This window comes from Falco rusticolus, chromosome 11 (assembly GCF_015220075.1).
Source record: "Falco rusticolus isolate bFalRus1 chromosome 11, bFalRus1.pri, whole genome shotgun sequence".
In the NCBI taxonomy this organism is placed as follows: domain Eukaryota; kingdom Metazoa; phylum Chordata; class Aves; order Falconiformes; family Falconidae; genus Falco; species Falco rusticolus.
In genome coordinates, this window is record NC_051197.1 from 16,137,232 (window position 1) to 16,152,054 (window position 14,823).

Genomic DNA, 14,823 nt, shown 5'->3' on the forward strand with positions numbered 1-14,823 from the left:
AAATTTATTCTAGCAGTAATATATAGCATATTATTCTTAGTTGCAAAAATTATTATGAACAGAGTTCCATTCACAATACAGTGCTAAATTATGACTAGTTCTTATCCATTCTGTAAGTAATTTTATTCACATTATTTTAAGAAGCATGACCTAAGCTCTATCACCCAACATAATTGTTCTGCATATCAAGATCATTTCTGTGGTGGAGCTTTCTCAATGAAAAAGAGAGTATGGTGTCTTGCTAACGTTAATTTAAGTGAATAGCCCATTTTTAACGTCAGATGGTAAGAGACTGTTTTTAATCTTTCAGTAATTTGTATTTGATATAAAGTTAATGTGAATAGAAAGATCTATATTAGCCCTGTCTCATTAAGCTCTCAGAGTACATCTTGATGATAAAAGGGTACTTTTTAAACTTGAGATAGCTAATGTGATAAAAAATACCTTTAACACGTTGTGGTGAAGACACAATCTTAATGTCTTTCCAATTCTATTAGCTGACTTTAAAGATGGAAAACCATGTTAAGGAATATTTCACAAGATGTCACACACACTTTTAAAAGGATCCTTTTTCGTCATTTAAACAAAGCCTCATGGGCAAAACAGACAATGAGAATTCTACCTGCTAAAAATGATGATTAGAGATAGTAAACACTATGAAGCAAGTTAATTAGCATTGCAAAAGGATTTCTCACAATCAAAGCTCACCACAATAGAGAAAGGCTGCAAATATGGGTTAAAAGTGCCACTTTGTTTTGTCCCATCTCTGATAAATTATTTAGGTGAGGAAATATATAGGTCAGGCACCAAAGCATGAATGGAAATGCACTGGCACCAGCACACAATACAACACTGAATGAGGTTGGGGGCTGATCCCAGCAAACGCTGCCTAGGGGTAGGTAGGTGTGTGGTCCATCGTGCAAACACAAAAGAAATGCCTGGGCTGTGAAGGAGATACCAAAGAGAATGTCAGTCTGGTCACAAATGGGAAAAAATGTATCGTTCAGAAATATACTGTGAAACTACAACCAACCACACAAATTCTAAACAGGTAAAAGTGTTTAATCTCATCTATTTATTCTATTAATTGTTTAGTTAGACTATCTGAGTCTAAATGCTTGTCTGTCTCAGGGACAGGCTTCAAAAAGAACAAGTTTTATCTTCACTTTAAAAAAGAAAGATGGCTTCTGACACAGTTATTGCAGTGGCAAATACTAAAGACAACAAGAACTACCTAAAAATTTCAAATTGCTCACATTGGAAGTAGAGCACTACTGCAGTAGTATAGCCTATGCAAAATAGGTAGAGTAGGTTGAAAATTAATTACACCTTCCTCTACAATGGACACACATACAAAGTCTAACTACAGTTTTATTCTGGTACAAGGTAGTTACCTTTGGAGTATATGCTGGTTTTGAAATACTGATGTATTTTTGTTGCTGTAAAGATTTCAAAGGCAAGTACACCCTTATTTCAGAACCCCGAAGTCCCCAAACAAATCACAGAAACTTTTTGAGAGAGAGAAAAACTCTTCCAATCTTCAATAAACTATCTAGGAGAGAAGGTTTCCCAGTCACAAAAACTCTTTAAAACATTTCCATTCTCACAAAATGTGACAGCTGTATTGCTGCACCAGAAACACTGAAACATCCCAGCTAGCACTCACTATAAGTCATATGCAGGTCTACAGATTTTATTCCCGAGTTTCTGCCATAGCATTGACTACAGTACTTCAGGTTTTCTGACACTGTAAAAATCAGTCATATATTTATTGAGTTTTAGAGGAAACAAACACATTTTAAAAGCAACTGCTGTGTTGACTCACCCCTGAAGAGTTCATAGTTCCCAAACTGGGTGTCTGAGAGACTCTGGCTGAAGATGGGCTACGATTTAAAGAATGAGACCTATTCACTGAGGATGCACGCTGGATTTGCAGAGATGCTTTTGCTGAAAAGGGACGTGTCTCTGCTGCCTGTGACTGCATAGTCAATATTGATATTGAACGAGGGCAGCTTACAGAACGCCTTATTGGACCCGTGGATGATGCGGAGGATGAATATGATGGAGATTTTATATTTTTAATTGAAGGTTTCAAGTTCATTCTGCCTGCAGACAAATTAAATGATGTAATTACTTATTATTCTCTTAACACCCATTTTTCAGTCTTTCCAACTAATAACATAAATGAACAACATGCTTGCACATAGGTAGCACTACATGTTGACTAACAACTATATATGTAGCAGTCAGATCCCCTAATAATACATACTTTACATACTTTATAAGACCATTTATTTCTTCCTCATAGTCAGATTTAATCAAGTAGACTCCAGTCCTCTGTAACATGCATCAGATTTATGACAGAGTGCATATGCCTTACAGGTCCAAAAAGTATGTGGCTACTGTGTGTGGCTTCCAGACTGTAAGAATATGGAAAGAGTAGCGGAAATTTGGTTGATAGAGCCCATATTTGCAGATCTGGTCTCCCTCATCAGCTCCTGCATGGCTGTACAGTTTTTTAATTCAGTCTTCTGGTAAATAAAGGATGCTGCTATGAAAAATAAAATTTTAGAAGCAGCATTACCTGCGTGCAATTACGTGATGAAATTCATAAACACACTGCTAAAACAAAAAATAACATGCTATATATACCATGTTCAACAGAACATGCTCACACTAATGCTCTGCAGCACACAAGAAAACAATCATCAAAAAAATCTGTGCAGGGATCTCATGTAGAGTACATTACCTTCTATACGTCTCCAAATACATTTATTTATCCTTTCTATATTCCAGCAAATGCAAGCTTAATAAGACTATCTTTCACAGGGAAAAAAGTAACAATCTACTAAAAAAAAATCTTAGAGCAAAGAGGAACATTCACACTATTTCCAAGTGTAGCCCAGGTGTATTTTTCTCTTTAGCTTTCTTGGCAAAAGAATATTAATTTTTTTTCTTTTTTTAAAAAGCCACTTTCATTAATTTAGGAAAGATTTTAAAGAAGACAGAACAAGCAAACCAGTGTTTAACCCTGAGTCACAAATGTTGATGCATTCTAAAATATTGAAGCATTTTATATAATTCATTGTGAATGCCAGGCTTACTTGGAAAAGCGATCATTTAACTTACCTGATCGTTCCAAAGACTTGTATTTATTTTCTTCAAGATCATATGAAACTTTTTTCTCTTTTTTTTCATTGTGATCTTCTTTTTCATTTTCTTCTCCTGATTCTGACATACTGCTACTGCTATCACAACTACTATCACTGTTGCAGTTCTTCAGTCTTCTTAAAGGCTGTGCACTTTCTGGCATCGAACACAAAGGCTAAAGCAAAAAAAAAAGGGGGGGGAGGAGGGGGCAAAAAAGCAACAGCCGCTCAAGTTACTGAATTCATTCATAATCCCAGAAGAACACATTACTATCACATTAGGTCCCTGATTCAGGCAGGTTCATTTGTACATATTTAAACCTTCCCAAACTAGATTGGAAGTTTGTCCTTAATTTTAGAATAAATGCTTAAATATTTCATTAAATTCAGTACATGGTAGTCCTAATCTTTTTCACATGAAGAGCAGCACAATATAGTAAGAGGAAAAAAAATATTTTATTTCAAGTATGACTTACACTACCAGACATACTGAATTATGGTTTGAAATCATAAATCAAGTGAATCAGAACACCATTTACAATCAGTTTCAATCCCTCACTGATATTTGCAATAACTGAAGCTATACTTCAACAACAATCAACATCAAGCAAAGAAATACACCAGGGAACTTTGGCTGATAGACTTCAGAAAGTGAAAGTGATTAATCTACATCCTGCAGAAAGCAAGAACTGGAAGAATATAGCAAGTTATGCTAGGTGTATTTCATGTCCCATGTGCACATGGGATTCCGTGTCATCAGGTATTTAAACTTGTGCTATTACCAAGGATACTGCAAGACCAAAATCAAGAAGTAGGAGACCGAGAAACTGATGCAAGAACAGAAGCTACAAATGAAAATTATTATTCTTCCATCTACCATCAAGGCAGACAAGAAAAATGCAATATCCTCCATTATATCTATTCTCCTAAGGCGGCTCATGCGGTCACTTTTCTTCGCTATGCATTTTCTTTCCAGTAATGCTCAGCTATAAGAAGCTATGGTGATGGCCTCATCTGCCTGGTTATTGAATGGACTGCAATTAAAACTCTGATTTAAAAACATTAATATAATAATTTCTGAACATATTTGGGGTCAGAGTAAAACTGAGGAAGTCTCAAGATGAATTTTAATTGCCCTGTTATCTTAGCATAATGTAATGCACCAAGATTTATTGTGAAGGGCAATAGAAAAAAGCCCCAAAGATACTTCTCCTGCAAGATACACTTCATAACTGAACATATGCTACCTAAAATTCCATTCCAGTCAAGAAAGGAAAGAGACTTCTGCCACTGACTTAAAAGCACCAGTATGTTTATGCAAGCCCAAGCTGTTAGACCAGATAAGGAAGAGTTGAAGACAACTATTCCATTGAAAAGAGACAGCCCTGGCAACTGTTCAATTACACAAAGAATATTTTGATATCTATCTACCTGCCAAAAGGACAAATTAAGGTGCCTCAACACTTAACTGCTTTCTCAAGAATAGCTGTCCTACTCATGAAATTACACGTGTCAGAGATATACTGATCAGACATTCCTGATGAGTTATGCAAGGTAAAACAAAAATTTTCAATCAAAACTCACAGGGGCTTTGAGGCAGATCTCATTCCCACTTATGATATGCATGTTCCTCACACATTCTACACTAAACAGTAAGAACATCCTGACCAAGACTTCACACCATTTAACAAAGAAGAATTAAATATAAAGGTCAAAGGAATTACAAAAAGCAATAATGACAAATAACAGCTAGATCTGGGTTTAAATTGACCTCTTAAAATAGATATTTGACTGCTTTTAGCAATTCTAATCGCCTTGATTTCCCCCTTATGCTAACCTGAATTTTCTTTCATTAATCTGATTTTATATCAGAAGATGAAAAATAAAAGTAATTGCTTATTGTCTCTAAAACGGCTGTTATATTATTTCCTTAGTTCTTTTTCCTGCGCAGTGCAATGTCATGAACATGAGGAAACCTTGCAGTGTGTGAGTACAAGGTGCCCTCTGGAGGCTACAAATGAACCAGACGTTTCCGGATTGTATTTCCCAAAGTAGAATCCAGTCATATAGTAATTGCAGGCAAAAATGCCTTCCTTCTGGGAAGTTCTTGACCTGTTTTTTACTGTGAGTTCCTGATCATGTTCAAATAATAATAAGGCTGATATTCCTAGTAAATTTGGAATAAGCAAAGCTAATTTATACACACACACACATCCCCCTCTACCCCTCATATAAATATATATATATTTGTATGTATAAGTTACATGTATATATGTCTTTAGTTATGGAGGAGGATGAGGAGGAAAAGACCTCTCTTCTATTCCAGTTGCAAGTTTTCTGAGTCCCAACTGTTCCATTTTCCAAGGAAAACAGTGTGCCCAAGGCAGAGCACTTACCTCCTAACAGCAACTTCTGTCAGCAGGCCAGCCACTGACTTTTAGGGGAGGACAGGACATCACAAATTTCTGAAAGAACCCTTCACGTTGGGTAACATGACATGAAAAGTACTGTTCCCCCAAGTTCGTTTTGTCAATTAGATCCTGCATATGTTACTTTTTTGATGTGCTAACGCATTTTTATTTGTAGGAATTTACGATCACAAGAAGATGAGTTTTACAGCTGGATTGTTCTCTTACCTGACAGGCTGACAGGCAACAGTAAGTTCTACTGCCTACCTCACTCACCAGATTTCTATACAGATAGATGTTTAGACACTACATATCTCACAGGAGACCCTTTACAAAAAGGTGGCCAATCAAATGTATATTATTAGTCATATGCACCTTAACCCTTACAGGAAAGAGGTGATGCTCTTTTGGTACAAAATGCAAGGACCACCTGCAATGAGCATCTGCATTTCAAAGGAAGTGCCCAGGATATTATGCAAGCGGGGGAATCTCCAGTCCCATGGCTTCACTGTAGGCAATGGTTTAAATGTTTGAGAAGTATACCGGGACCCTAAAAAAAATGCAAGAATACAGATCCTGTGCACACTGCAAGGAAAAGAAACAGTCTCCTTGGATAAGCTATTTCATTGCCTTCCCTTTTAATTTGATCAATGTTATGGCAAAAAAAAAAACCATCAGAACTTTGGTCATAAGCAATTTTTTCTTTCTTTTATAAGGGCAAATGATATTGTACTGGTAGAGCAGCCTGTAAGCCACAAAATCCATTTACCTGCTATAAAAGAACACCATGTCATATAGTCTCACTCATAAATTGATCAAACTTCACCTTAAAACTAATTAGGAGAGGTTTCTTAATTTGGCCTTGGTACCCTATGAAATCCTTATAGCCTCCAGCCTGGGAATGGCTTGTGTGCACCCAGTGTAGAGATAGTACATATCAACTCTGTGTGCGTACAGTCAACCAGACAGATGCTCTTTGAGGGCTGCTGGGAAAAGACAAGGCTTCTGGAAAAAGGAAAAAAAAATGACTGAGATGTTAAACTCGAATTAAGTGACCCTATATTAAAGAATTTAAAATAAAATCTCAAGGAAAAGAATGCCTGAAGAATGTGGATTGAGTGCGTTGCTAGGGTGGACTGGATATTTTTTTTTTTTCTCCTCTTTAAAATGAATCCACCAATGTTAAAGCACGAGCTCACAAAATCCCCATCTTTGTAACGAGGTTCCTGCAAATCTGTCTTAATACCAGACTGGGTATGCAGATCCTCTTTCCAGTATGCACGCCTGTAACAAGATGTACCTCTTTGAATTCTTGCACATATCTGAAGTACGCCTGCAAGCTCAGGACAATTGTCAGCATTCATTTTGTATAGGAATTCCCAGATTTGTACACCATGTAATCAGAAACATAAAATGCTATAAAAAAAATTCACATTCATCCATAAATAAATCCATCACACATAAACGTAGGCTCTTCTAAACAGACCTGACCTAAAGTGTTTGCAGGATATAAGAAACATACTTATTTTAGTCAAGCCCAAACTATTTATCTTTATTGGCTTAAAGAAGATATGCAGTGTATTTAAGGCAAAGACTTGCATGAACTATGCACATAACCAGAAAGCATTAGGCTAAAAATAATATACATTCACTTTAAAAGCAGACTTTGGATATGAAACAGGCTCCAAGATATACTGTACAACCATTTTAGCAAGTCAGCAAGCTACAGATACATCATAATCATAGTTAATCCTTTGACTTCCACGCTGCCTTTTATCCCATGATCTCAAAATTCCTTAGTGGAACTAATCGATTAAAGATGAAAGCATTCTTTTGAGATAGACTATGGATATAAAAATCATTTCATACACTGAAATCAAGCAATCTCTTGTACAACAGTTGTTGCCATGCTCATCAATTCCTCAAAGTAGCTTAAAAAGCAAAAGAAGGATCTCGTATCCCATTAAAATTTTAATGGGATTTAGTTGGACAAATGGTAGTTATGCTTCTTTTCATATTTAAAAAAAAAGAAAGAAAAAAAAGGCTAATGGCAGGCTGAGGAATAAAACTTCCACAAGGATCAGCTAACTAATTCCCCACTTAAAATCCTCAAGCTACCTCCCTAGAGAGCCAAATAAAAAATTGGTATCTAAAAGTCAAATACCTTAGGTCCTCGCTGCCTGGTGCATTTTCCCATTAGTTTTTCATCATCTATTTCACACTGCTCCAGAAGGTCCAAAATGTCCTCCTCCTAGAAATGGGAATTCCACTACAATTAATTCAAAGTAGGACATATGCCATCCTTCCAAAATTCAAGCACCAAGTGGTAGGAATTTGAAATTACTTTGGTTACTAATTCCTGAAATAAGACTATGAATCCCTACGCAGGAAGATATAAAAGTATTTCTTCAGATGCATGCATCTCTGCTTGCAACCAACATGAAATTGAAAGTTAAGATCAATTATTGACATTTATTAAAGACAAAAGTTTGACGAAAGAGTTGAGCAAAGATTCCTGTACAACTGCTGGATTATGCCAACTACAAACATGGGAAATTATTTCTCAGATTTCAAATTAAACCATGTTAGTTGGTTATTGTAAATATAGCCACTGTCCTACTGTCTCTGACTACACAAGTAGGCAATGAGGCAGAGTTTTTGAATGCCTTAAACTACTGGAGCTGGTTTTATGACATCTCTTGTTCTAGTCCATACAAGTGGATGAATAGGCTGGGGACATTACTGGAGGAAGAAGGAGGCAATTACCAGCTCAAAAGCAGTTTCTGCCAACCTCTGGTTTGGCCAGGGGTAAGGCTGAGGATCAGGGAAATGGTAAAGTAGCTTAAAGCCATCTAGCCTGTCTCCACCCTGGGTCCACTGCAGTTCATCCAGATTCAAGGATCTGGCCCACAAGCTGCACAAAGAATAATAATAAAATGATGGAAACATTATCAAATGCTATTTTTTAGCCATCACACATGATTATCATGAAACTAATCCACGAGGTCATGAATTCAAAGATAAATAAGTCCTAAAGCCAATACATCTTGTGCTTCAGTACCTTCATTCTTTTTAAAGGGTTATTCATTTCCCGCTGAAGTGAAGCTGCTCTCCCAGCAAGAAACGTCTGGAAAGCAGTAGCTAACAAACTCTCATACTTTTCAAGTAATGTCTTATCATCAGGAGGGTAAATTCGCCTAAAAGTGGGGAAAAAAAACCTGAGTTTAATATAGAAACTGAGCTATTTATCACACTAGGAACAAAAGCAATGCAGCTAATTCACAGCCTCTTCTATAATACATGCACATCCCACCTATAATAATTTTATAATATCATATCATAAAACATATACTCTGGACATTGCTCTAATTTTAACCCAGTGAACACATTCCTGTTTAAACCAGCAGTTAGCTAGTCAAAAGAAATATTATGCAGGTCATTCCAGAGATATACCAAAACTCAGTTTTGCAGTACTCTGAAATTTCAGTGGGTGTGAATGATGCATGCAGGTGTGAACGATTCTATTAACAAAATATTGCATGTAAAATGCAGAGCCACAAAGTAACCTGTATTAGCAATAAAAGGACACAAAACAGTGAAAATCTGAGCAATTGCTTGGAGTTAATGGGCATGAGGTAACTTAAAGATGAATATGTACTGCACTTGAATACTAAATCCACCAAAATAATGAACGGGAAGAAACAGATACTATAAGGGAAAAAAAAGGTTTTCTGGTACACAGATGTACAGGGTTACTCTTATTTTCCATTAGAGCAGCTATGCCATTAATCTCTAAAATCACAGCTAACGAGATTATGACAATAAGAGAAGCAGGACTTGATGATTTGTTCATGATCATCACAACGGGCTTTGAAGAAAACCACTTCAATCCATTTGTCATGAATGCCTGAAAAACAGCCAGAAATTATAAAGATGGAAGACTAATTTCTAGCGTATTGTAAGGAGAAACCCGTAAGTTCATTCTGCCTGCACTGTGCAAAGCTTAGGTACCATTCATATATTGACTGGCACTATGTGACTTCTATGTTTTTGTGGATCTTTCCTGAACTTTATACAAGGTTCTTTCTCCTTCTTCCTTTTCAGTCTTTTCCTCCTTGAAAATGTATCGTCCTTGATTATTTTGTTGCAATATAAAAAGGATGGTTGTGAACCCATTAGACTCGGGGCCATTCCAGGGCAAAATGAAGATGGTTCTAGTTTGCATAAAACACCTGTAGGAGATCTAATCTAGTTGCAGTCAACACTTCTTAATGGTGTTGATTCTACTGCTGAAAAGTGCCACAGAACAATACTTTAAAGAAAGGATACTCATTTTAATATATGTAGAAATACACTGCATCTAAAGGCCATTTCAAAGTCATACACATCCTTTTCAGTTCCTCATAAATTCACAAAAGCTTGAAAGCATGGCCCCTACTTTGACTGCCCAGGACTCCTACTGGAATCAGTGGGCTGATTGTGCTTGCAGACAGACGGGAGACTAAGCCAACTGCTAAACTGGCATCCATAGATTCAACCAAAGCCTGCTGAGGTCGACTGAGATTTCTCTGGATTTTTATTCAGAAAACAATAATAATCAATGCAGCAATACTAGCACTCAAAATTTCCATGATTCTATGGCAATGCATGGCAGAAGCTAGTCCTGCTTTGCATGAAAACATCACAAGCAGAAAATACTGCATAAAGCTCAAATAAAATTCCTCTGCATCTCTAGCCAAGATTCCTTTACTTCTGAGGCTCTGCTGATTCTTCAGCCTTTTTGCAAACACGTGGTAATAAGAAAACACAAAGTTGTTTTGCCCTTTTACATGCACATTCCTCATGAAATGACACTTTTTCCGGAGGAAGAAAAAAAAAAAAAAAAAAGCGTGTGTATATGTATTGATTTACATTAACCAAAAAGCTAAATAAAGAGAACATTTGGCTCATTTTCAGTCAAGAACTGAATAAGTAACCTAAAATGTGATCAGTTAAAAAGTTAGACTTTAAAGTTGTCAAAAAACCAAAGTGTATTAAAGCATCATGATGATTCTCGTTCTTATAGTTTAAGCAGCTTGAAAATAACTGCTTCAGTGTGGGGTTTTTTTGATGCACTCATTCAGCTCCACATATGTCAGGAAAGGATGTAATTAAAATGGAATGTTACAAAGAAAGACTTTTTGTAAGCAAAATGTTAATTCATCAAAAATGAAAATTTCACAGAAACATCTACCTATTTAAATGAGAACTTTACTGGGAATTACAGAACATCTGCTCAAAAAAGCAGAGATGAAGAACAGCAGTAAAGGCATTCTGACTAATTCAGAATAAAAGATGTGAACTCAGACCTCCCACGTCCTGGACGAATGTTATAAAGAGTGGGTAAATCTCTTCCTAGCTGTACTCTGTTCCCTTTTGCCAAATAGTCATAGGCTTGCTTTCACTTCTCATTGAAGCAAATATCAAGAAATAATAATTATAACAAAAACATCACACACAAAAAATCTTGTTTTCTGGCCAATTTCTATTATAACCAACAAGTTAAAGCTTCCTTTTGAACATATATTTCCAAGGAATCTGAAGACACTTAAGTGTAAGCCTACTAAGATCCAAAATCAAAGTGCAGAAATATGAATATAGTATTTCAAATGCCATCCTATCAAAAATTATGGAAGCATTAATAATGTTTCAAAACTTTTAGCAAGCCTCATAAATAACATTGAGATTATTTTTTTTTTTAAATAGGGGAATACTCACATCCCTATATTGCCCCCACCCTAAAGATAAGAATCATCATATGTGATTATAGAACAGATTCACAATGACAGCATGGTTCCTGATACGCTGAATATGAACAATCAAGTCTTTCAAGCAAATATCTTGCACAAACACTAGAGTGACTGATGTCATATAAATTCCTAAATACGTGCAACAATTTGGAATCAAAAAAAGAACTATCTGAAAAAAATACTTTACTACATGATGTACATGTATATATTGTCTATAAATACCGACACATGTATATATTTTAACAGGCTTTAGAGAAACCATTCTTTCAAATATACCAGAGATTAAGAGAATAAATGTTGAGAAGCTCATTTCCATTTGTATTAAAAAAAAAAAAAAAAAACAACCAAAAAACCCCAATTTGGAATCAAAAAAAGAACTATCTGAAAAAAATACTTTACTACATGATGTATATGTATATATTGTCTATAAATACCTACACAAGGAATGCTCAGGTTCACTGGGAACACATCTATTTTAACAGGCTTTGGAGAAACCATTCTTTCAAATATACCAGAGATTAAGAGAATAAATGTTGAGAAGCTCATTTCCATTTGTATTTTTGGAGAAAAAAAAAAAAAAACAAACCAATTTGGAATCAAAAAAAGAACTATCTGAAAAAAATACTTTACTACATGATGTACATGTATATATTGTCTATAAATACCTACACAATTTTGGCAGAAAACTATCATCTACCACAAACACTTGTTTCCATTATTCCCAAAGAATGCTCTGAATACTTCCTACTAATACAGTCAAAAATAGTTACCTGTAGTTCCCCATGTGTCTATTTTCATGCTCCTCTTTGGAAATCTGTTTACGTACTTGTGCAAGTCTTTCCTTCTACAAATCAAGAAAACAAGACAATTAAAACCAAGAGCACAAGCCATGGGCAAGAAACAGCACATTTTCTTCCTTCCTACCAGTTCTTCTTTTCTCCTTTCCAGTGTATGGCGCTGCTTCTCCCAGTCTGAGGAACCTGGCAACAGTTTTTTCATTGAACCTTGACCATACAGTCTTTTTTGAGCCTCAGCCTTCTGTTGAGCTAAATTTCTCCTTTTATCACTTGTCCTGAAACACAGATGATATTAAAATATGTCAATCCAATGTAGCTGAGATGAGATGCACTTTCATCTCAAGTATATTATTTGTATTTTCCAGTCAGTCATGTGCAGGTTATGATATAAATTGAGGACTGAAACATTCATTAGGAATTTTTTTAAAATATCAACTTCTATGGCTACAATATTTTCACACTTTAAGATGTACTTTAATGACTCTGTACTGTAATTTAATGTATCATTTTGGCTATATCTATTTGCCTGAAATGTAGATTTTTTCCAACATATCCCAATGACAAAGTTTTCTTGCAGAGGGGTATAGCTTCTGACCTTATGTCAAACTAAAGCAAACTAAAGCAAATTTCCTGTGTGGCCACATGCCCAAGACTGCACTCATATTCCCACTTTGTGACCTGTTTGAAAAGTCATTTAAAATATATGTACGAAAATTACTATTAAATAAAAATAAATAAATAAAAATAAAAAACTCCCATTTTTTGCAAGCACATGAGCAACAAGAAAAAATATTTTTGGGTTAATTTCAATAGCAAAACTGACAGCAAGGGAAACATTTAAGTTTTGAAAATATGAAAATGAAAAAAAAGGTTTTCATTTTCTAGTCCAGTTCAAACTTTAAAAAATAAATAAATAAATCAAAGCAACAGAAAGACAGCCAGATTGTAGAAAGGAGGACAAGTTTACCGTATGTTGAGAAGCTTTAATGCATTTAGCAGAACGCCTTTTTTTACATCATAGTCTATTTTTTGATCAGTTCCAAAGCTTGGGGCACGATTAATCTGAAAAAACGAGATACAGAAGACTCAGGAACGTTCAGGTTCACTAGGAACACATCTATTTTAACAGGCTTTGGAGAAACCATTCTTTCAAACATAGCAGAGATTAAGAGAATAAATGTTGAGAAGCTCATTTCCATTTGTATTTTTTGAAAAAAAAAAAAAAACAAAACCAAACCAATTTGGAATAAAAAAAAAAAACTATCTGAAAAAAATACTTTACTACAAGATGTACATGTATATATTGTCTATAAATACCTACACATGTATATATTTTAACAGGCTTTGGAGAAACCATTCTTTCAAATATAGCAGAGATTAAGAGAATAAATGTTGAGAAGCTCATTTCCATTTGTATTAAAAAAAAAAAAAAATAACAGAAAGAGTATTGAGTATCACAGATATCGGGAGCCAAGAGATGTACCTTTCAGCCACCAAGTTATCCAGACACTTAAAATGAACACCATCAAGTACTGGCACTGTGAATCCAGTCTGATTTATTCTTGCTTACTGCAACCAGAAAATTTACCATGCAAAGTGTTGTTAAACACATTGTAACAGACCATGTGCCATGCTATGGTAGTCCAGCACAAGAAGAGTTAAATTCTTTCCTAGTTCCCAGTCTGAAAGCAACTTTGAACAATTCTCTAAACAGTAACAACTATATAAGGACAGAAAAAGGCTCTAATTCAAGGTCTTCTCAAGTGTATTTAAATAACTATTCAGATACACTTTACAGCAACACCTAGAGATGTAAGTTATTAAATCAGTAAATACTGTGAAAACATAAAATAATTAATAGTCTCAGTAACAAAAAGCTTATAAACTATGTACAAAATAAGAGATTAAAAATGTTACCGTAAGTATAGAGGAACAAGGGAAATGCAACTGGGAACAAGTAAGAGTCAATCACATGCTTAACAGCCAGGAGTCTCAACCAACCGCCACATAACCACTGCCACGCTTTGGAGGCCCTGCAGAAGAACTGCAGTTTTCAGAAAGCTTTGAGCAGGGATAATGAAGTAGCTGCATCAGCATTTCTAGCAACACCTTCCAGGCTGGTATAAAAATGTATGCATGAGCAATGGGTGCTACTGAGAGGCAGGAATCTCACCTTGATAGTGAATGGGCAGTGCTGGTTACAGAAGGGACAGAGCTTCAGAAATGAAAACGAACACCTTGTGCCCCACACAAGTAAAAAGTGCAATACAGTTAGTATGCTCAAAGCAGAGAGCAAAACCAGGTCATTAAAATTCTGGTTTAACACTTCAGATACATAAGAGCATCTTAGAGCCTCTGCCGTTGTGGGACAAAACTATTCTGGCTGGGGTGAGCCACCAACTGCCCTGTTGCTGAGCCCCAGATGCCCCATCACTTATGCTTTTAGCCAAAGGGTACCTCTTGGTTTTAAGAATCAGCTTGTTCGCTGGTTTTGCTGACAGGTTGGCAAGTGCAAAATGAGATCTGATGTTGAAAGACAATTCATGAAAATTCGGCAGAAATGGTGAAAAGGTATATACATATTCTTTTCTGGAAGACTGTCATCCAAGTATTTAATTGACCAATCTCCCTAGACTGATGTGTTCATCTCCTATCACATCCCAAGGGCTCAATCTTTTTT

At 35.7% G+C, this 14,823-nt stretch overlaps 1 protein-coding gene across 7 annotated transcripts in view; it reads right to left on the reverse strand.

The window, feature by feature from the left end:
* The window catches only part of TTLL7 (tubulin tyrosine ligase like 7), a 77,145-nt gene that overhangs the window by 18,543 nt on the left and 43,779 nt on the right, over positions 1-14,823 (reverse strand). For 6 of the 7 annotated variants that reach the window (XR_005106775.1, XM_037404508.1, XM_037404502.1 and 3 more), the window contains 8 exons: positions 13,111-13,205; positions 12,271-12,418; positions 12,117-12,190; positions 8,619-8,754; positions 7,722-7,808; positions 3,130-3,325; positions 1,826-2,106; positions 445-501 (listed from right to left, as the gene is read on the reverse strand). Coding sequence is in view for 6 of the 7 variants with exons in the window: in XM_037404508.1 (XP_037260405.1) it covers positions 445-501; positions 1,826-2,106; positions 3,130-3,325; positions 7,722-7,808; positions 8,619-8,754; positions 12,117-12,190; positions 12,271-12,418; positions 13,111-13,205 (1,074 nt within the window). In the remaining variant the exon portion in view is untranslated. The remainder of the gene's footprint in view (positions 1-444; positions 502-1,825; positions 2,107-3,129; positions 3,326-7,721; positions 7,809-8,618; positions 8,755-12,116; positions 12,191-12,270; positions 12,419-13,110; positions 13,206-14,823) is intronic. The other variant, XM_037404507.1, reaches the window with a different exon arrangement.